This window comes from Elephantulus edwardii, unplaced genomic scaffold (assembly GCF_000299155.1).
Source record: "Elephantulus edwardii isolate Elephantulus edwardi_28Jun2011 unplaced genomic scaffold, EleEdw1.0 scaffold00012, whole genome shotgun sequence".
Classification (NCBI taxonomy): Eukaryota; Metazoa; Chordata; class Mammalia; order Macroscelidea; family Macroscelididae; genus Elephantulus; species Elephantulus edwardii.
In genome coordinates, this window is record NW_006399762.1 from 2,035,050 (window position 1) to 2,059,571 (window position 24,522).

At 35.9% G+C, this 24,522-nt stretch overlaps 1 protein-coding gene across 1 annotated transcript in view; it reads right to left on the minus strand.

Annotated features, from left to right (window-relative positions):
- SPATA5 (spermatogenesis associated 5) overlaps positions 1-24,522 on the minus strand; it is a 334,732-nt gene that overhangs the window by 237,920 nt on the left and 72,290 nt on the right. The window contains exons 12-13 of the mRNA XM_006881124.1: positions 17,532-17,741; positions 234-287 (exon numbers count right to left, since the gene is read on the minus strand). Of these exons, the coding sequence (XP_006881186.1) occupies positions 234-287; positions 17,532-17,741 (264 nt within the window). The remainder of the gene's footprint in view (positions 1-233; positions 288-17,531; positions 17,742-24,522) is intronic.

Consider the following 24,522-nt stretch of genomic DNA (forward strand, 5'->3'; position numbering starts at 1 on the left):
AACATTTTACTGTATTATATTTTTATAAAAGTATTTTAAGACAATCAAAACCATATTTTATGTAATAAAAAAATATCATGCCTGAAGAAAAAATGCATCACTAGAATCTGAATTTGGAAACTCTAATAAAAATAAAATTTTAACAAGGATTTTGGAAAAAGTAAAAAAGGAAACCATATAGAAGGATAAAAGTTAATCTTATATAGAATTCCAATTAACACATATTTTCTTACCTCTCTAATTGCTCTTTCAGACTCACCAACATATTTATTCATTAGTTCAGGTCCCTGCATAAAAAAGAAAAAGTAATTTTTTTAGTATCCTTATAAATATATTTATCTTTAAACGGAGGAAAAAATAACAAAAAGCAAACAAAATCTTATTTTCATGAAATTAATTCCTTTAGTATGTTTCTCTTGAGTAGGTGTCATTTATACTTTAATATGTAAAGCTACTTTGTTCCAAAGGCTAGCTTAAAATTTAAGACTGTGATTAACCATACTATTCATCATCTTTCATTCATGCACCCATATTTTGTACTATATATCAGACATGGTGCAAGGTACTGAAGACAGAACACACTAATTTAGAAGACTAACCAAAAATGTGTCCTTGATAAATACCCTTGAAAGAAACAACAAAAACAAACAAAAAAAAAAAAATCAAAACACTCCCCTCAAATATTTTTCTCGTTGAGTGAAGCACCTGGGCAAACCTGCATAGAAAGCCAATTATTTTTCCAAACTGGTACAGGTAATACTTTTTGTTCTTGCTGTTGTTGTTATTGTGTACCATTGAGTCAGAACTAAGAAATAGCTGACTCTCCAGTGGGTTTTCAAAGCTCTGATGGACTAGTGGTAAGGAGTGCACTGCAATCTAAAAGGCCCACAGTTCAATGCACTGCAATCTAAAAGGCCCACAGTTCAAATCCACTATCTGCTCTGTGGAAGGACAAGCAGTCGTTTCCCTTGAGATTTACTGCCTCTGAAAATTCACTGGAAAGACAGCTATGGGTCCGTTCCGACTCAAAAGTATACTACAACAACTACAAATCACATCACTCATCTTTCTTCCATGGAGCAGTGGATGGATCAGAACTTTGTGACTTTGGATTTAGAGTGCAATTCCTTTATAATTAAGCCATCAGAGCTTAGGCCTACAAATTAAACCACTATATTATAAAAAGATAAAATCTTTCTCTATGGAATAGAGATGGGCAATCTCCTCCCTCATGATTTGTTTTCTTTGAAATCCCCTGTAGGGGTTGAGTTGGTTCTGATGTGACAGTACATAACAGCATATAGAATACTATTGTTTGTTGGGAGCAGCGACACCCTGACAGGGGTAAGCACAACAGAGACACACCACTCCAGAAGCACTTCAGAGAGCATATTCAACTTTATTGGGGGTTATAGTGTGCTTATATACAGCTAAGTAAACAGAAAGACAGAGTGGGGTAGATTCATGGATGTGGACTATGTAGATTGGACAGGAGTACCTCAACTCAGTGCAGACCTCTCCCAGCTCAAGACATGTGGCAGCCTTCTTTCCCATCAGCGAGCTTTCTCAGCCAGCAAAGCCAAAGACGGGAGAGCTTTCTCCATCCCGTATTAAGAGCTGAGATGGGTTAGATAGGCTTGCACTTATCCAGAACTGGGTGATGTGCCCCGGCCAGGGGCCTCCTCCTCTTCCCAACACTCCCCAATAAATACATACATGATAACTTTCTTTATTCAGAGTTGATTCACTTTTAATTAACAAACGGATAAACTTGATAGAAGGGTGCATTACAGGTGGGGCATGGGTGTGGGGGAAGATGGGGCAATCAATAAAATTCCTTAAAGTGGAAGGCTGAGAAGCCATGTGAAAAAGGATTTTAGATTTTCATATATGTTAAAAAGAAAGTTTAGGGGTATTAATTGGTAACATATTATTGTGGACAGTTTATTCTAGACACAATTCAAAGAATGATTTGAGAGAGACGTGTGAGACAAAAAGTTTTAAAAATAATTAAGATGACAAATTAAGAGTGAAAAGATTAAAACAAAGTAGAAAGATAGTAACAAATAGACCCAGAAATTATTAAAACAATAAAACCAACAAAATTTTGAATATAGAGAAATAAAGATGAAGGAACTTTGGAGAAGTTACTGACAGCAGATTTGACCAATGCAACATATCATGTGCTTTCTTGACTACCGATGCCATGGGTGTTGACCATGGATCCAAGTAAAATGAAATTACTGACAACTTCAATATTTTCTCCATTTATCATGATGTTGACTAATAGTCTAAAGATGAGGACTTTTATTTTCTTGATTTTGAGATGTAAATCAAATAGAAGGCTGTAATCTTTGATCTTCATCAGTGTTTCCCATTCCTAGAACAGGTAATTCAATAGAATTTATAAGCTAGCAAACAAGAGCATTAAGATTTTAACAGGCAGCTCAAGCATACAAAGAAAAGTAGTATAGCAAAATGTGCAAAGAGCTGTAATTAGAAAAGAAAGGCTAGGCATTTCTATAGGTGAAAGAAAAGACACATTCAAGACTTGAGTTGAAATACTGAAGGGATTCTATGGCCAAATTACTGAAAGATGCAGAAAGCATAAAGAAGATGCAAAGAATACAGATAAAGAATTGGTCAACAAAAAGAACTGTCTGGTATCATAACAAACTGGTAAGAACTGAAACATTTTAGGAAGTAGTATATGATCAAGGCCTGATTATAGTAAATGAAGAAATTCAAGCTACAATGAAGGATACAGAGGTGGTTAAGAACGACAGAGGAACAACAGGCAGAGCTGAACTAGAATTACTAACCAATGCAGTCAGAGCTGAGGGCCTTCATGAAAGTTTTCTGGAGGATTAGCAGGACTAAAAGAGCTGTGTAACACTGGCCTAAAACCATGAGGGGGAATGTCAGAGAACAAGCTTTACAAGCTATTCCACCTGAAGAACTGTATCCTGTTTCCAACATGAATTGCAACCAGAACTCTGCTAATGCGAAACCTATACCTGGACCAAGAGGCAGAGCAGATTATCCGAGAGGCTGGGCTCTATGAGGAGACGCGTGGTGTTAGGATTGGTGGAAGATCTATCAACAATCTGCATTATGCAGATGACACAACCTTGCTCGCTGAAACTGAGGAGGACCTCATGCACTTACTGCAGAGGGTCAAGGACTGCAGCCTTCAGTATGGACTGAGGCTCAATGTCAAGAAGACAAAGATTCTCACCACTGGACCAACTGGTAGCATCAGGATGAATGGCAAAGAGACTGAGATTGTTCACAGCTTCAGTTTGCTCGGCTCCACAGTCAACACTCTTGGCACCAGTAGCCAGGAAATCAAAAAGTGTATTGCGATGGGAAAGTCTGCTGTTAATGACCTCTCTAAAGTACTCAAGAACAACGGTGTCTCTTTGGAGACAAAGGTGTGCCTGATACAGGCCGTGGTCTTTGCAATCACTTGTTATGCATCAGAGAGCTGGACAATGACTAGGGAGGACAGAAGGAGAGTGGATGCTTTTGAGCTGTGGTGCTGGGTAAGAGTAGTGAATGTACCATGGACTGCCAAGAAAACAAACAGATTCATCCTAGAGAGGGTTAAACTAGGCTACTCCTTGGAGGCAAAGATTCTGGGGCTTCGTCTGACATACTCTGGACATGTTGCAAGGAGAGACAGGTCCTTGGAAACGGACATCATGCTGGGTAGAGTAGAGGGACAGTGCAGGAGGGGAAGACCCTCTATGAGGTGGATTAATTCACTGACTGGGGTAATTGGGATGGGTGTGTCAGAGGCAATGCGATTGGCACAGGACAGAGCAGGGTTTGGGGATGTTGTACACAGGGTCGCTATGAGTCGCAAACGACTCGAACGCACATAACAACAACAACAACAAAAACTCTGCTAATTAAATCTTATAATCATGAGTACGGTCCATGAGTTCTGTGTGGTAAATGCAATGGATTAGAAGACCTAGTAATAGAGAAGCAAGAGTCCAAGGAAGGATGGTTAGGTTAGAACTTATAGAATATGTAGGAGTATAAGGATTTGTCTGGCATCAGCAGAATTGGTTTTATTTTGCTGATGCTGACACTTGTCCCTTGTGAAGGTAGAAGAGTTTGGATGTCACCAGCCCCACTGACAACTCTGCTTTTACAACATTGCAAGACAAACTAAATTTGACAAAATTTGGCACTAGCAGATCTCTATTACCCAAACTAAATGAGTCAATTCCAACTCCACTGCGTTTTTGAGGATGTAAAATCTTAACAGGAAGAAACAGACTCATTTTTCTTACATGAAGGGGCTGGTGATTCCAAATATGGCCTTTTGCTCAACAGACAACACTTAACCTACTATGTCACCAATATTAAAGGGCATTTTACAGCTGCAGAAAAATTTTATTAAATAGAAATTCAAATCTATTAAAAAATAAATGAAGAATGCTAGAAATTATAAGGATATAAATAAAAATTTTCTTTATATTAATTCTCTAAATTATAATTGACTGTCTAAAGGAAAATTAACTAGATATTATAGAACTTCTAGCATATACACAGGTAAAACAAAGAAAGAGTAGCAAAAAGTATGTAAATGTAAAAATCTTTACAGTATCTATAAAGTAAGATGTGACACAGATAAAAATTAGCAAGAGAGTAAAATTTTAAATGCAACCATGTTGAAAATCATTTCAAATATGAATGATCTATAAATTTTAATTAAAGGGTAAAGATTAAGAAACCTTAAACAAAAGAAAAATCCTTTAAGTGAAAACATTTCGGCTAAAGAGACTAGTCATATTGTTTCTGTATACTACTTCCAGATAATGCTTTAAAAATACTGGAATAAGAAAAATATCATAACAAAGGACAGATTAGAACATGTGGGTATTTGATTAGCAAAGTCAAGAGGGGGAGTGGAACAAACCCACAACCATAATGCAGATTGTCAATGTGAAATTTGAGGCTGATTGTGAAACTTGAAGTTGACAAAATCCAACTGCCCAAAGACATTGCTATTTATGTCATCTGATCTCACAACAGAAAACTTTACATATAACCTCAGATTTTATTAAATTAATTTTTATTAAATTACATATAACCTTTGATTTTATTAAATGCAAGACAATATATTAACTTTTACATAAAACTGAACAGCTCTGGTGGCCTAGTGGTAAGAAGCTGCACTACAATGTGGAAATTATCAAAAAGTATCATTACTAATACTTCAAAGCAAAATTTTGCTAAAGATTATCCAAAAACAGCTAAAACAATATAAGATGGATTAAGAGGTGTGTAACTAGGGATATCACTGTTGATGTCAAATGGATCTTGGCTGAAAGCAAGAAGTACCAGAAAAATGTCTATTTGTGCTTTACCAACTATGCAAAAGAATTTGACTGTGTGGGTCACAATAAATCATGGCTAACATTGAAAAGAATGGGAATTCCCGAACACTTAATTGTGCTCATGAAAAACCTATGCCTAGGACCAGGAAGCTGTTTTCTGAACAGAGCAAGAGAACATACTATGGTTCAAAATCAAGAAAGGAGTATATCAAGGATACATTCTTTATCCATGCCTTTAATACACACACACACACACACACACACACACACACACCCAGTTAATTTGAAAAACTTGACTTTTAGAAAGAAGAATGTGGAATCCAGGTCAGAGGAAGACTTATCAACATCTTCCATTATCCAGATCATACAACTCTGCTCCACTTGAAGCACTTGGTACAGAAGATCAAGGACTACAACCTTTAACATGGATTGCACCTCAACATCAAGAAAACAAAAATGATCACCCCTGAGCGAATAGGTAGCACGATGATAGATGGAGAAAAGATTAAGGCGCGAACGATCAATCAACTCTGATGGCACCAGTAGTCAGTAAATCAAAAGATGAATTGCACTGGGAAAATCTGCTGTCAAAGACCTCTCCAGACAACAATGTTAGTCTACAGAATAAGGTGTACCTGTTCCAAGCTACAGTTTTCTCAAGTGCCTGCTAAGTTTCAATGATAAAAGAAGAATCTATGTCTTTCAGTTCTGTTACAGAGAAGAGCACTGAACATACATGGACTGTCAAGAAAACAAATGGTCTGACCCAGCAAAAGTGAAACCCGAGTGCTTTAAGAAGGCAAGGATGGTGACACTCGATGTCACATATTTTAGGGTATGTTATCAAAAAGGACCAATCATGGTTGGAAAGGTTTGTGCAGGAGAAGAAGATTCTTGATGAGATAGACTGGCATAATGACTGTGGCATGGGGTCATCTGTGTCAGACATGGTGAGACTGGATAAGGATAAACGAAGTTCCAGTGCCGCAACTCGGAGATGTAATCAACTTAAGGACACTTAATAACAATAACAGGATGATGCCATCAGAACTCCCTTCCCAGTCTTTTGTCTTGCTAATATCAAAATTCAAAGACATCAATTTAGAAATGTGAATACACCTAGAATTAGAAAACCAAGGGAAAATAATATGCTAGGAAGTTCTATACCTTGAAAAACTGAAGAACACAATAAAGCTTTGAGTTGAAATACTGAAGGATTCCAGGTTCAAAACACTAATGACGCAGGAAGCATGTAAGGAAAATACAGAGTCATATCTGGACCAAAAAAAAAGGACTGGTTGATATAGAATTATTTCTGGAAGTAGTTTATGATCAAGGACCATCAGCACTGAAGGAAGAAGTTTAAGTTGCAATGAAGGAATTGGCAAAATAAAAAGTTCTAAATAAAAAAGCTCATAGAATACCCATTGAGGTGTTCAGCAAACAGATGTAACCCTGGACGAGTTCGGTAGTCTATGCCACGAAAACTGGAAGACATTTACCTGGACAATCAACTGGAAGAGAAACATGTTTGTTCCCATTCAAAAAATAAAATGAAAACTCACCAATATTATTATTATTACAAACAAGTAAAATCTTGAATATTATTTAAAAACAGCTGGAGCAGTACATCAAGACTTGTTTGTGCTCATGCTGAACTTGTACATAAACCAGGAAGTAGTCATCTATACCAAACAAGGTAATACTGCATTGTTTAAAATCAGAAAATATGTGTATCAAGGTTGTATCGTTTCCCCATATCTATTCAATCTATATGTTGAGCATATAATTCAGGAACGTGGACTATACAAAAGAGAATCTGACATCAGGAATAGACAAAGATTCATCCATCTGCATTTATACATGTAAGGGGCAATGAATGTTCCAAGTAGAAGAGACTCCTTCTTGGCTTTCCTGATTCTAAATTCTTCCCTAGTCCAGTCCTTTAGTCATACCTTGATAGCATAATAATCCACTTAATAATTTTTCTACTAATAAATATTCTGATTCTTTACAATTTGAGTCCCCACACACAGAAACCTCTCCCCCCATTCTCACTGCGATAAGAGTTGGAACGTCCAGTGGGTTTCTAAGGTTGACTGCCCCACCTTCTTTGGATGAGCCACTGGTGTATTCAAACCACCACAGAAGTATGGCTTTCAAATAAGCAATATAACTTCTATAGGACTATACTACCAAAACTATACAAAGAGTTGCTGGCCGAGGTTATTTTAAAACTGGAAGTTTTATAAAAACTTACTGTAAATAAGAGAACATTTATACTACAGTTTAGAGGTCCCTGGGTGGCACAATTTATGCTTGTCCTCTCACCTTCAAACTGTCTGTTTAAAGATACTCAGTGGCATCACAGAAGAAAAGGCCTAGTGATTCGCTTTTGTAAAGGTTATAGTCAAGCATATCTTATGAAATAGGTTTTGTTTTTCTTTAAATTGTTTAGGCATGTATAGTAATGTTCACTGACTTAAGACATTTATTTATAAATTATTTAACTCCTTAAAAAATAATATATGATTTCTGACTAAAGTTTTTAAACTTCTTATTAGGTGTTACAGAGTCGGTCCTGATTCATAGAAATCCTACGTTCAACAGAACAAAAAGCTTGCACTAAATAAATTGTTTTCCAATTTTGCAGCAGTAAGTAAGAAATTAATCATGCTACATATTTACCTGCCAAGATTACATGCACTTCATTGGTAAGAATGACAAAGCTGACAAATTAAAATAAAATAGTAATAAAAGTAAAATAGTAAAGTATACAGTGGTTCATTTGGGAAATTGAGTTTTTGTTGCTACTGCTATTGTATTAGCTTTATGGCTAAGATTTAAAAAGTGTTCAAGTGCACAAAAATATCACAAATGTCTGTGAAAATATTCGTCCAGCTGTTCTATTAACCTAGTGAGAAATAATCTCAGCTCTTATCTTTTACTGTGTTTCATTATTATACACCATATCAGTCACAAATTCAAGTATTACATTTACATTTCATGCTTTTACAATTTTGTCCCTTTAATCACTACTGGCATTTTCCCAGTCTTCCCTTGAGCTTTTAAAATGTGTCTAACACCTGCCTGGTACATTTGGCTATATACAATTCAAATCAAGTTTTTATAAGTTCTAAAATGTCTGGGGAAGGCAAGCTAACCTAAGTGTTAACTATGGTTAAATGTTATGGAATATGCTCATAAAAACTGAAACTCACATGAGATAGAATTACATGTATGTAATGTGAGCAAAGGATCCAGAAAATTATTTTAAAAAAGAAGGTATAGCATCAGGATATATAGAAGGCCATTCTGGGAAAACACTTGAAAGAATTTTAAAAGAGACACTGAAAAGTAGGCAAGAAATGCTTCGAGCACATGCGCACACTCCCAACTAAAAAAGCAGAAGAAAAGGGAATATATATCAATAAGTATGAAACATACTATCCCCATTATTGTCATGCAGTCATTTAGAAGAAGGAACCTAAGATTTGTTAGTTAACCCCAATCAAGAAAAGACAAAATCTAAATGTAAAGTGTCTATGAGAACCTCTTGCTATTACAAACTTTGCTGCAATTCTCAAGGTTTCTTTATTAAATTATATGCCATAACCTTTAACACTAATCCTCAAATTCCAAGTTCCATCTCAAGAAACTCTTTATTGAGTTACGAGTAGTATTTATAACTTACTTTTGAATACAGCCAATGTTTTGTCCCCAAAACACTGTGAAATTAAGTACATCTGAATTTATCTTCTGTCCCAACTCCAACTTGATTCTCTGCCTCATATGCTCCCTCCAGAGGCATCTCCATACATTATGTATTGAAAGCAAAAATGTTACTCACCTATAACTTTTCACCCTTTTTTACCATTTTTCACAACTAATCTACAATAAATACTGCTAATTCTAAGCCTTGTTCAATTTATTATTCAATCAGATATTTTGGCCACTAAATTTTATTAGTTGACAGAATATGGCCTATATCTCATCCATGTTTGTTCACCATGTATGACATAGAAAAAAGTGTTTAATATATGTATTTTAGATAACGCAAGACGTTTACAAAACTGCTCAAATACTATAGTACCAAAGTTATATCAATTATTTCAACTCTCACTGAGTTCCATTCAAAAAGGAGATTAATTGTATACCAACGAAGAAGTTTATCATTTTTGCTTTTCAGAGAGAAGAGTGAACTAGTTAGGGAGAGGGGGTTAAAGAAAAAAGTGCAACAATGAATGAATGAAAATCCATAATCTCTATAAATGTTTATTAAAATTAAAAACCACACAAACAAAAACAAAAAGGAGATAAATGCATAGGAAAAAAGATCTAGTCTCTCCCAGTTAGAATCTCTGAATGAAGAATTAAAATAGTAACATTTTCTCTCTCTTCATTATTTAATAAACTTCTTAGGAGTCTAAATTCTTTCTAAGTCTCTCTTGGGACCTTCTGACTCCAAATGCAAACATATTTTTTAATTGTTCTTCTTATTGTCCATTTTGTATTTTTAGCTAAGAGTTATTTATATATTTTCATGTCAAGACATGTTTTTTAAATATACCACCTTTATGAAATTATATTAAGACTAATTAAAAAAATAACTTGCACACACAGCCCTAAACCCCTCAACTTTCACCTGCCAGTTTATGCAAGATACAATGTTACCATATTTAAATAAATCTGACTAGCTTATAAACAAATTTATGGAACTGATAAGAACATAGTAGTTAAACCATATCCTAAAAATAGGCCACTGTTCATTATTCTCTAAAAGCCATTAAACAATGATAATTATTAAGTTTATGTCTGTACAATCAATGCCAATTGCTAATTCTAGCAAATGAAGCAGAGTTTGAGAGAAGAAACTTAGAAAGGTACAAAATTTTTAAAACAAAATAGCAAAGAAAATGACACAAAACCTTTAAAGATTTAAAATTCTTAATGAGTTACAAGTGGTAATAAACTAGAGTGAGAACAGACAGAGTTAAGGTCTACAAAAGAAACTAGATGCAAATCCTGATGAGAAACTAAATTAGAAGCTGCACTCAAGGTGAGAGTAAAAATGACCAAAAAACAAGAAGAAAAAGAGTTCTTTATAACATTAAGATCTGGGTCTGGGGCCAGAACCAACACATACCTTTATAGGCTTCAAGTGAGAACTGTAGTGAAACAGACAAATTCAGGCAGGCTCAAATCTGAGTTCCCTAGCCAAGTTCCTATTAGGCTTTTTCTGAGAAACTTTTCACCATCACCAAGGAAAGATGGAAGCCTAATAAGCAAAAACCTCACTGCCAGTCAAGTTGGTTCCAACACACAGAAACACTCCCCCAATCCATAGGACACACTAGAATTGCTCCTTGCTCTAAAATCCTCATTAGCCCAGGTTCCTCACCTTTCTTCCAAGGAGCACGGTGAGTTTTAACATCAACCTTTCAGTTAATGGCTCAATCCTTAATCCAAATTGTCATCATAGTCTCTTTTGGCACATGTGCTGTTGTTTGTTGTTATTAAGTGCCACTGAGTGATCTGTGACTCATAGCAACCATATATATAATAGCTCTGAACCCTGCCCTGTCGTTAGGCACTCTCACTGACAAACCAACTCTCATTACTCCAGTTACTGTGTCAATTCATCTCAGCAGGAGTCGTCCTCTCTTGTGTTATTCCCCCTCCACCCTTCCAAGTATGATGTCCTTCTCCAAGAACTGATACCTCCTGGCCATGCATTACTTAACTGTTGTTGCTGTTGCTATGTATCACCAATTCACTTGTGACTCATAGTGACTCTAAGTACCACAGCCCTAAACCCTGCTCCATCCTCTGAATACCGAACTAGAACACCAAAAGCCAAAGCAAAGAAAAGAAATAAAAAAGTTAAGGCGCTAAACACAAGATTTCAAAGCGCAGCACGGGAAAACAAAGCAAAGTATCATAATGAAATGTAGAAAGTGCTGGAGTCAGAAAATCAAAAAGGCCGAACTCCCTCAGCATTTCTTAAGCTGAAGGCACTGAAGAACAAACTCAAGCCTTGAGCTGCAATACTTAAAGATGCTTTTGGTAGAATATTAGATGATACAATAAAAGAAGATGGAAAGAGTATACAGAGCCAATGTACCAAACGAAATTGGTGGACCCAGAAGAATTTCATGAAACAACATATGAGAAAGAACCTGTGGTGATGAAAGAAGTTCAAGCTGCTCTGAAAGAACTGGCAAAAAACAAGCCCCCAGGAATTGATAGAATATCAAATGACATATTTCAACAAACAGACGCTGCCCTGGATGTGCTCACCAAGTTGTGCCAAGAAATCCAGAAGAAAACCACCTGGCCAGCTGACTGGAAGAGATTTATACTTGCTCCCATTCCAAAGAAGTGACCCAACAAAGTGTGAAAATTATAAATTTATACTGATACTTATTATCATAAACATTTTTATTATTACTGTTATTATTATCATCATCATTTCTTCCAATTTCCTTCACTTTTATCTAATGTCCTTTCTCTGTCCCAGGATCCTATCCAAGATACCAAATTACATTTATTAGTCTTCATATATGCTCAGGCTCCTCTTGGCTGAGACTCCTTGCCTTGCTTTTGATAACTATGACAGCTTTAAAGATTTGTTGTTATGTACCATCCACGAGTTGCTCTTCAGGAGAAAGATGGGCTATCTCCTCCCCATAAAATTAACTGCTTTTGAAGAGGTTCAGTTCATCAATCAGTTGACTCAATGGCACATAATAACAATGTACTATCGAGTCAGAACATACTCACAGCTGACCCTACAGCAGGTTTTCAGAGGCAGTAAATCACAGTATGAAACTGCCTCTTTCCCTTGCAGTTGCTTTAACAGTTGTTGTTGAGTGCTATCAAGCATAACTCACAAAGACCCACTTAACAACAGATCTGAACCTTTTCCTATCCTGAGTCATCCTCCTCATCTCCGACACACTTGAGCCCACTGCTAAAGGCAATGTGTCAATCCCTCTCATTGAGGTTTTTCATCTCTTTCACTGACTGAAGAAGTTAAACTACTTGCTTAAGACACTTACTAAGGTAGTTAGGTCATATTTCTCCAACCAAGGCTGCATCTATTATTTGAACAAGTCAACTGGTATCCCATCAATTCAGTTACTGATTAGAATGAAACTGAGTGACAGAAATTGTTCAGGATTGACAAGTAAGGGTTCTGACACCTAATGATAAAGAGTTACACTGCCATTCCAAAGACAAAGACAAAGTGGTTCAGTTGCTTGAAGTGCATGCTCCATAGGGAAAAGATGGCAGTTTCCCCTTGGGTGATTTACAGCCTCTGAAAACCTGCTGGATTCAGTTCTGACTGGAAGGAGTATAACAACAATAGCTAAGTCACTATATCAGGTTGGGGAGGGTACACGGTGACCTAGTCTGCACATCTATGCTGGTTACCCAAAGACTGTCCCTAGTGGTTGAAATCCATCAGTGTGTCCATGGAAGGAAGATGAACAATCTCCAATGCAATTTGCAGCCTTGGAAACCCAGTGAAGGTCAGCCAATGATAGTCTGTAGAGGGTAAACAGTCTCTGTTAGAGACTTTATTAAAAACGTGCCTTTTTAAAATAATTTCTAGTTTCACATTTTCTCTCCTCCCTCAGGGATCTTCTCTTGTGGTACTATCAGTGGTTGCTGGGTATTGCCAATTTCTATGGATTATAAAAACTGAAATTAACGTGATCCTTTAGTTCTTTAATCTTTTTATTTCTTCACTAGTAAGTAATTTTAATTTAGTGTAAATTTTTATGCAGTGTAGTATTTATATAAAATGACAGTATTATTCAATATTTGAATTTGAATGAAGGGATGGAGATATATATATATGCAGTTGGTGTTTATTTTACTATTCTTTAAGCTATAGTAGATGTTTATGATTGTTTAAATAAAAAGGAGAGAACACAAAAAGATGATTTGTTTTTCTTCAGCAATGACGTTAGTCTCCTTTACTTCACTTATGCTTATAAGACACTTGGAGTAGCTTATATATAAGGAAGTAAAGTCAAAGACATTGGCTATGAAACTCTTTTTTCTGATGTTAAGTTTTTATGAAAAAGAATATAACAGTTTGCTTGGTTTCAAAATAAATTATTGTTTCTTCTGGCATTTTTATGTGTTTCAATGAAATTTTAGCTTTTCTAAACAAGTCTTATACATTTTACATATTAAAGTGTGTGTGTGTGTGTGTGTGTGTGTGTGTGTGTGTGTGTAAATAAATATTCAAGCCATTTGGGAAGCACAAATATTTTAGACATATTGAAAAGGAAAAACTCTTTTTAGAATATTAATTACTGAAAAGTCAGTCATACAAAGTTAAATGATTAGCATCCACCGAAGGAAGAAGGAACAGGAGGGCAAGAAGAAATAGGCATGAGAACCAATGGAAATGCAACACACTGGGAAGTACTGGAAAGAGTGCTGTTACAACGGGGGTATTGAAATCAATGTCACTAACTAAACACAGTGTATATAAACTGTTGAAGGGAAAATCCATTTACTATGTGAGTTTTCACTTAAATCACAAGGTTTAAAAAGTTGTTAACTAAGATAAAACATTGGTAACTAAGATACATAATAATCAAAGTTATGAATTTAATTTCTTGGCATCACTTATCTTTTGTGAGATAATTAAAAATGTAATAAAAATACCTATAACATATAAAAATAGTTACATAAAAATAATTTTAAATGAGTACCATGTAAGAACAAATTTTAAGAAACTTCATTTCCCACAGTGAAAATGATTAACAGGAAAATTCCTAAGATTCTGACAGGTTTTACATTTAAAAGTTATGATAAATATGTTTCTAAGTTACATCCAGTATAAGACAGAAAGCAGTCCTAGTACCATCTATAACTACTGGCTTAAAAGCAAATGAATCAGAAAATAGTTTGTAAGAAAATAGTCTTCTTTATCCATATTGAAATCCAAATAACTGTGACTTGCTGTTGTTTTTAGGTGTTATCGAATCAAGTAGAACTTCCGGTGACTCTGAACAATCTTGAACCTTGCTCTATTATCACCATTCTCATCAACTCTGATATATTCAAGGCCACTGTTAAAGCCACAGTGTCAGTCCATCTTGTTAAGGGTCTTGCTTTCCTTCCCTGACCACCTACCTTTCCAAACATAATGTCTTTTTCCAAAGATTAATCACTCCTAACAATATGTCCAAAATATGTGAGATGAAATTTCACCATATTTACCTCTAAGAAAACATCCTGGTCGCATCTTCTCCAAGACATACTGTTTTCTGGCAGTCCATGGGGTATTCAGTACTCATTTTTAGTACCACAATTCAAAAAACAACCCTATTCATTGTCCAACTATTAGAAACAAAACAAGTAAACCGAAAAGACCTTGGCTTCAAGCAGATGCACTGACATACATAGATGCTCTTTAGCACCCTGGAGATGTGACTGATGCAGATTTTCCCAATGCAACACAACTTTTGATTTCTTGACTGCTGTTACCAAGAGGATTGTTTGTGAATCCAAGCAAGAAGCAACTGTTCTCAGCTTCAATACTTTATCTTTTCTCTTCAATCTTTTCATGATGTTGTCCAAAGGTAAGGAATTTTGTTTTCTTGATGTTGAGATGTAATCCATATTGAAGGATTTTGATCTTCTTTCTATAGCAAGTCTTTCAACTTCATACATTAAGTTCTGTCATCTATATAACATAGATTGTTGGTAAGTCTTCCTCCAATGATGATGCCATATTCCTCCCCATAAAAGCCAGGCCCCTCAATGATTTACTCAGCATATAGACTGAATAGGTCCAGAGAAAGAATGCAGCACTGATACACATTTCTCTTGATTTTAAACCATGCAGGATTCTGTTGTTCTGTTTGGACAACAGCTTTTTGGTTTAATTACAGGTTCCAAGTGAGCACAATTAACTATTCTAGCATTCTCATACTTCTCAATATTAGCCATAATTCGTTATGATCCATAAAATCAAATGCCTCTGCACAGCCAATGAAGCACAAATAGACAGTCTTCTTGTATTCTCTGCATTCAGATAGGATCCACCTTACACTAGCAATGATATCCTTGATAGCATGGCCTCTTCTTGCTCCAGCTTTAATTTCTGGCAGTTCTCTATTTATGTACCGTCCTAGGCAATTTTGGATAATCTGGAGCAAGATCTTAACTGCATGTGATATAAGCAATAAGTTGCTGGTGGTACCATCGAGTCGGAGCCGACTCCTAGCTGACTCTCCAGAGGGTTTCCAGAGATATAGCACAGGAGACTGCCCATCCTTCTCCAGCTGAGTAGCTGTTGGATTTGGACAGTGTACCTTTGGGATTTCAGCATACTGCTTCCCATGTAGGCCACAAGAGCTCCCATGTAGTGATATAGTTCAATAACTGCCACATTCTGTTGGATGATCATTTTGGGGGGAATAGAAACAAATATGGATCTTTACCAGCCATTTTGCCAAGTGGCTGTCTTCCGAATTTCTTGGCACAGATTAAAAAGCAAAATCAGAGCTGCATCATGATTGTTGAATGTTATGAAGTAGTATCAATTTCTGACACCATCAGTTCCTGGGGCCTTACTTTTGGCTAAAGCTTTCAGTGCATCTTGAACTTCTTCTTTCAATACCATGGATTCTAAAGCACATGATACTTTCTGAAATGATTCAGCAATCAAAGTCCTCATTAAGTATGCTTTAGATTTCCAGTGGTGATGTACCAAAAAGTCAGAACTGACCCATGGCTGAACCTCCAGAGAGTTTGCAGAAGCAGTTAATCACATGGGAGAAAACTGCCCATCCTTCTCCCACAGAGCAGTTAGTGGCCTCGAACCACCAGCTTTCAGGATTGCAGCACAGTTATCTCACCACATTTCCAGTAGACATTAAAAAATATATATTATGGAAAGTGCAATATAGAATATATATATATAAAATAAAAAAGAAATGATAGTAAAGAATTGAAAAGGGCAGCACAATGACCATAACAACTACCAAGAGATGAAAGGCCAGGGACATCAAAAAAAACACCAACCAACCACAAAAAGAACAATGCTCTCAAAATTTTACATTCCTCATTTAGCCTAACATAAAAACTGGAAAGAAAAAAAAGAGTTCAAGAACTATGCTTTGTTCTGTGCTATCTCTTCGGAACTGATGCATAGCTGACCCTCGAGTGGTTTTTCAGAGGCAGTAAACTGCACAGGAGGAGACTGCCCTTCTTTTTTCCACAGATCAGCTGATGGTTTCAAATAGTGTGCCTTTGGAATTGCAACACAGGATCACAGTGGAAAGTCCATCTCCCTAATCTCCCTATCTTCATTCTCTATTATTTTCCAAAATAAAAAAAAACAAAACCAAAACCTCTGCTGTTGCATTTCATAGCAAGCCTATAAAATGGAGTAGAATTGTCCAATGGGTTTCCAAAAGGCTTTTGTCACTTTTTTCTCCCTAGGAACAGTTGATGGATTCAAACCTTTCAGTTAGAAGCTGAATATATATCCACTGCACCACCAGGGATTCTATTTCCAAAGAAAAGATAATAAAAATCTTGTAAATACTAATGGCTATGTTGAAAAAATTGATTCTTAAGGAGAACAGACTTCAGACATAAATACTCTGACTATATAGAAAAAAGGGAGCTCTGGTATCAAAGTCTATAAACAAATGCAAACGCTAACTCAACCTTATGCTTCTTTGGTGGTTCAAATACACTAGCTATTTCAATTGAAAGATGAGCTTTCTTCTGCTAGGGAATTTACAGTCTCAGAAGCAGGAGTGTCCAGCCAGAGAAACAAACAAAAAAATTTAAAAGAATTTAAGCATTTTATGGTATATAAAAATTTAAGCATTTTATGGTTCATAGAGTCATATCTGAAAACTAAGCATGTTAATAATAAATTAACAATCATTTTTATCATTAAATCCAGGTTAAGTATTTATCATAGGTACAATTAAAATTCAGAATGTAAAGATTGGTGCCTATTACACATAAGTATAAAAAACAAAACAAGAAGCTAGGTAAGGTCTACCCTAATTTAATAATTACATATACTAGTATCTTATTTGTCATTTCTGCATATTGCTATTAACGTCAAAGGTAGAAGAGAAAAATAGCAAAGAATAGAATATGCATTAAAATAAATTATTACTCTACCTTTATAGCTAGAAAATTAAGTCCACTTTCATTGGCCAAAGCTTTTGCTATCATTGTTTTAGAGCATCCAGGTGGGCCATACAGAAGAACTCCTTTAGGTGGTTGAATACCCATCCGGACGAAAGACTCTGGGTGTTTTAAGGGCCACTCTACAGCCTGTTTCAATTTCAGTTTGACATTTTCCAGTCCTCCTATATCTGACCAGGATACCTGCAAGATGAAACATTTTCTAAATGTAAGTTAAAAAAATGGAATATAACATTAACAAAAGAAACCTAAATGAGCAGAATATGGTTTAAGGATCAAGATCTTTTTAAAAAAACCTTGTAATATCAAGATGTAAAATCAAAGTGCATAAAATGTGCGCTTCATACTAAAAAAAATACCAAAGAAAAACAAAACATTTCTCATGTAAATAAGGGAGCTCTGGTGGTGTAATCTCTAGGGAGTTGCACTGTGAGCCAAAAAGACTACTTAAATGGAAGTTCAAATCACTCAAAGGTAGAATAAAAGTCAATCTCTTCACCTGTGAAGCATAGCCTATAAGTAGATTTCAACTAGCCAAAAATGTCTGATAACTGTTTAGAAGACTAATAGGGAGTCTATCTTTAAGTATGACTTTTCCTAGCCATTAATTGACTTTGTTATGAAGATAGTCAAATAGGGTGTGTTAGTCTATCCACAAGGGGAATAGCTATCTACCACTTCACAAGATTAGGCATTCTCAACAATTGAGACCAAGTGAAGTGGCAGTCTCACCACTGAACTAAGTGAGTAAGCCAGCAAGAGAGAAAGAGACAGATCTTCCCTCGTCATTAAAGACAATGTAGGACACCCTTCTTGCTCCACTAACACCTATGGCAGCAACAATTATGGCCAAACTGGAGACCTGATGTGAGACAGGACCTTGGGACACAGGGAGAAGGGAAGAGAGCCAATACTGGCAGGATTGAGAGCTCTGTTGGACAACTGGGTGGGAAGCCAATATTGCCAGGACTGAGAAATTTGTTGGACAACTGGGGGTGGGAAGCTAATAATATTGGCAAGACTGAAAATTTGGTAACACTGGCCTGAGGTCGCAAACTTCAAGGTTGAGGTGCCTATGAGCGCTTTACAGGAGCTATCTTGACTGTATTTTGTTATTAATCTGGATTATAAACTTTTGACTTCCTCAATATGGTTCTGTGTGGTCTGTGAGATAGCAAATGGGATTTTGAAACCAGCAAAGCAGTAAGACTAGTATTGAGATGAATAGTAAAAGGTAAGAGAGTATGGAGGATATGCTGGACCTCACTGAAATTGATACTGTGGATGGGAACAGTTCCCCTTTGTCAAACTGGTAAAGGTCATATATGGCCATTCCCATGTGGCCCTTGCTCTTTTTACAACTAAAGATACAATTTATTCTGTTGCTGTTTACTGTCACTAAATTAATGCTGGACTCTGGAGACTATAAGCAAAAAAGGCAATGTTGACAGGTAATGAGCTAGCTCCACACTGGTGGAGATCAGAGCCCTGTGATCCACTGGGTTTTCACAAACTGATTTTCGGAAGGAGATTAAGCCTTTCATTTGAGTTTGTCTTAGCATGAAAGCACCACTAAAACCTGTTCAGCATACATAACAACAATATGAAAATCTCCACTATCAGACAGCAGCTGTACAGGAAGTATAATGGGCAGAAATCAAATGATCTTCTGCATCGAAGGCAAGAATTTTAACACCGAACCACCAACACTTTGTCTACATGGCTTTAAAAAGATTCTATCTGTCTATAATCGTTTTCGTTTAGTGATCAAGGGTACCATCTGTTATTTTTAGAATAATTAATTACATACAATAAAGCAAAATGTGTGGCAAAGTCTTGCAAAACTCTCATGATTGGTTATACACTGAACTACTAAAATACAAAAGAACAAACAAATATCTTCTGAAAAGGGTGCAGGTAGAGTGCTCTTTGGAAGCAAGAATGCTGAGGCTTCACCTCACATACTTTGGGCATGTTACTAGGAAGGTAGAGGGGTGGAGAAGGAGAGGAAGACCCTCACGCAGGTAGGTGGATTGTTAAAAGGATGCATCAGGCATGCTATTTGTTGCTGGTGATATCAATCTCAAATTCTGCCAATGAATTTGCTCAATTTAATAGTGAAACTAGTCAATCTATTTTGGAAGGATTAATACACCCTATTTTTATGATCCCACCCATCCATTTGACAGAGTCAAAGTTAATGGATAAGAAAACAAGTTTGAACAATAAACCCCTGACATCAGAAAAATAGAGCACAGTTTTCATATACTGATGGTAATTACAGGAGGGAGCTCTGGTAGCCTAGTGGCAAGAAGTTGCGCTGCAATCCTGAAGGCAGGCAGTTCAAGGCCACACCAGCTGTTCCAAGGGAGAAAGATGGGCAATCTCCTTCAGTGCAATTAACTGTCTCTGAAAACCTACCAGAGGGTCAGCTATGGATCGGGTCCGACTCAACAGTGTACAATAGCAACTCTTTGGTCATTTTTTTTAATCTTTTACAAGGATATTAAAAAAAAAAACCCACAACAAACAAAAACCACACCACAAAACCCAAATTGTCATCAAACCAATTCTAATTCATGATGATCCTACAGGATAGAGCAGCACTGCCTCCATAGGGTTAGTAAGGCTATAATGCTGACTTTCACCTTTTTTTTTCACCCCACAAAGTATAGGTAAGTTCAAAGTGCCAATCTTTCAGTTGGTAGCTACTAAGTGTTTCAAGTCCTCTTTACTTTCAGAAAAGAAAGGTTTAGCATCTTCAAGAACTGAAGACAAAAATTCAATCTCTGAGTTACTACACTGAAGAATTCTATTAGTAAAATATTGAATAGTTAATTGCACAGAAAGCATCAAAACAAGATGGAAGGTAGATACAAAGTTTCTGTATCACAATGAAGTAGTCTTTATTCTATCATTTCAGGAAGCAGAATTAAGAATTCAGGACACTTACAAAAGAAGTCATTGTTCCTTAACACCACAGTTAGGTCCTTGATAGTAAATTGACCAAATATAATACTTTAGTTTTTGATTGCTGGTGCAAAAATGTTGACTGTAGGTCCAAACAAGAAGAAATGGTTGACAACTTCAATCTCTTCTCCATCTATTAAGATGCTGCCCAGTGGACTAGCAGTGAAAGTGTTTGTCTTACTGATGTCGAGATGTAATCCATAATGAAGGCTATATACAGTCTTTGATCATGTTCACCAAGTGTTTCAACTTTACTTTGTTTTCAGCAAGCAAAGTTGTGTCATCTGAGTAACACAGGTTGCTGATAAGTCTTCCTCTGATCCTGGTGTCAAACTCTATAAAGTTCAGCCTCTTGAATGATTTGCTCAGCACACAGAGTCAATAGATATGCAGAAAGAATATAGCACTGATGCACACTCTTGCTCTGATCAAAAAAACAGTCCCTTGGTCTAAGAACAGGTTTCACAGCAGCACAATTAAGTGTACTGGGATTCCCATTTTTCTCAATGTTAGACATCATTTGCTATGATCCACAGAGTCAAATGCCTCTGCAGAGCCAATAAAAAAATATTATACATCCTTCTCATAGTTGCCACTTTCAGCCTCTTCTCAATCCAGTTTGAATTTTTGGCAGTTCTCTGTCAATGTACTTACTTACTGTTCCAACCACTTCTGAAAAATTTCAGCAAGATTTGACTTGCCTGTGATGTTAGTGATCTGCTCAACAAGTTCCACATTCTGTTGGATCACCTTTCTTGAGAATGAGAACAAATATGGATCTGTCCCAGCTAGTAGGGCAGGCAGCTCTCTTCCAAATTTCTTGACATCAATTATTTGAGCATACCCAGGGCTGCATTTTTTTTTGTTGGAATATGTCAACTGGTATCCCATCAATTCTCGAGACCATGTTTTTGCCAATGCCATCAGTGCAGCTTGAAGATCTTTGATCACCAATGGTTGTTTATCATATACTATTTCCTAAAATAGTTCTGTATCAGGCAACTCTTTTTGGTACAGTGACTGTGTGTTCCCCATGTTCTTTTGCTGTTTCTTGATTCATTTAAGATTTTGCTCATAACATCCTTTAGAACTGCAACTCAAAGCTTAAATTTGTTTTTCAATTCTTTCAGCTTGAGAACAGCCAAGTGAATTCTATTTTTAATTTCCATGGAAAATTATCAGAATATTATTTATATCACACACAAATAAAATCTTGTTGAACATAATTAAAAAACAACTGGAGCACTACATCACCAGTTAACTGCTAGAAATGCAAGATGGATTCAGAAGAACTCTGGGGGAAAGGAGTAACCATTGTCTTTAGTTGGATCATGGCTGAAAGCAAAGAATACCAGAAAGACGTCTAAATGTGTGTTATCGACTATCCAAAGGAATTTTACTGTGTGGATCATAACAAATTACAGATAACATTGAGAAGAGCAGACATTCCAGAACATTTGATTAGGCTCATGAAAAGGTTAATAGGAAGTAACCATTCTAAAAAAAAATTTAAGGATTTGATCAGTATTGTTTAAAATTAGGAAGACTGTGCTTTTACTTTTCATACCTATTCAAATTTGTAGGCTGAGCAAATAATTTCAAATCTCAGATTATATGAAGAATAATCAGGATTGGAGAAAGACTCATTAATAATCTGTAATATGCAGATGATAAACCTTGTTTAAAGTAAGTGAAGAAATTTAAATCACGTATTTAAAACTCAAACAGATGGGCAGGGGGTTTAATCATAGAGTTGTATATTTGATGGAGGGGAAGATGAAGGAAATATGAAAGATTCAGTGTGAAAAAAAATGTATTCAAAATAATAAATAAACCAGTAAAACATAATCTTTTTTTAAAAGAGTGAAACTGAAAGACTAGAACTGTTAGTGTGATCCGAAAGGTGGAAGATCAGCGAAGAAGACAATCCTTAACAAGGTGGACTGACACGGTGACTACTGCAATGGTCTCTTGTCTGCCAGGAAGTGGAAGGATGGCACAGGACAGAGCAGGGTTCAGATCTTTTGTTCATAAGGTCACTATGAATCATACTCAACTGGACAGCATCCAACAACAAGAACAACATCGATATACTTGAGTGAACCAAACGAGAATTCTTTTATGTTATTTAAATACCTTAAGAGATATTTAAAATAAATACTAGTTTAACTTTGAAGGACTACTGGTGAAAAAAACCTAAAGAAAAATATTTCATGCACTGCATGAATAGTTTCACAAGAAATATTATCATTGCTTTTGTAATCTTTTTCTTTTGTCTATTACCTAAATGTCTTAAAACCAAAATTTCTAGTTTTCTATAAGAATTTTGGTTTTGTACCTGAATGTAAAAAAAAAAAAGTTTATTTATGAAAAATAAAGATAAATCAACTTGAAGTGTGTGCTTATTGGCATCCTAAAATCACTAGAATCCTAATGAACAGAAAGTCATGGGAAAAACTAGTCAATGAGAAAAAACCTAAGCATGAAATCATAAAATCCTAGAACTAAAACAAGAATTCAAAAATTAGCTGGTTTGTTACTATACCTTCATATAATATGTCAACTTTCAACACCTCTCTTCTTTCAACAAGTAATTATTCCCAAAATCTCTTGGTAAAATGCACAAAAATTGGAAGGAAATTATTCATATAATCTAATCGCAATTATTCTTGATAACACTTGGGTCCTTTTTTAATCTCACCTTATTGAAACTGGTGAGCAGCTGCTCACATATGGCTTTCTGACTTAATAATAAAGTTAGAAGTAAAAGAACAGCTGTCAAACAAGCACAAATAGAGCAGTGACAGAAATTTCTCAAGGGCAAAGTTCCCACAGAGACAGTACTTTCTGGACAAGTATCTAGTATCATACAAACAAGCAAACAAACAAACCCTCCTCAGTTCGAACTATATAAGTCAAAAAACATGACGATCATGGAAAAACATTTATAAACAAGCTCCCAAGGGAAAAAGCAGAAAAGAGAGATAGATACTGGAAGGATTATGCTAAGAGAAGAAACTAGTAGTTCCAAAAGACAGTATTTTTAAAACATCTAAGAGTCAAAATTCCCTGGCTCGGTTTTATACTGCTAATGACTAAAATTTTTTTAAAGTATTACTATCCAGAAAACAAAGCAATCCTTTTTGTTTGTTTGTTTGTTTATGCTATAAAGTATCAATATAAGGCAAGAAGCCAGGCAGTAGTGACTAGGTTCGTTATCTACTTAAAATTTTAAGTTAAAAAACAAAAAAACAAACAAACTTTAAGTTCAGGCATATGTTAACTTTTCAACTATCCAAATGTTTAAAATGCACATATTTTGCTTAGAAATCCTAATAAATTATTGACAACAACACTATGTTGTTGTTGTTGTTGTTATGTGCCATCAAGTTGCATGGAACTCATAGGACAATATATACAATAGCCCAGAAACCAAGGAATAGCCTCTAGTAGCAACGTGTCCAAAATATGAGAAAGGAAGCTTTACCATTCTTGCCTACAAGAAGCACTCTGGCTGCACTCTTTCTAAGACATACCTGTTTGTCTTTTTGTAGTTCATGGGATTTGCAATACTTGTCTCAAACAGCACAGTTCAAAGAAACAATTCTTCTTCTATCATCCTTATTCACTGTCTAGCTCTCAGATGCATAGGAAGTGATTAAAAAGGACTATGGCCTGAATCAGTCACACCTTGGTCTTCAAATTGACATCAATGCTCTGGGAGAGGTCCTTGATAGTGCAGCACCCTAAAAAAATGTCCATCTCCTGACTGCTGGTATGAAGGGTGTTGAATGTAGATCCAAGTAAGATGAAATCACTGATAGTTACAATACTTTCTCCATCTATCATGATGTTGCTTATTGGCCCAGTGGTGAGAACTTTGTTTTCTTGTTGAGATATAATCCATATTGAAGGCTGTAGTCCTTGTTTTTCTTCATGAAGCACTTCAGGTCCTAATTACTTTCAGCAAGCAAGGTTTTCATCAGCATAACAT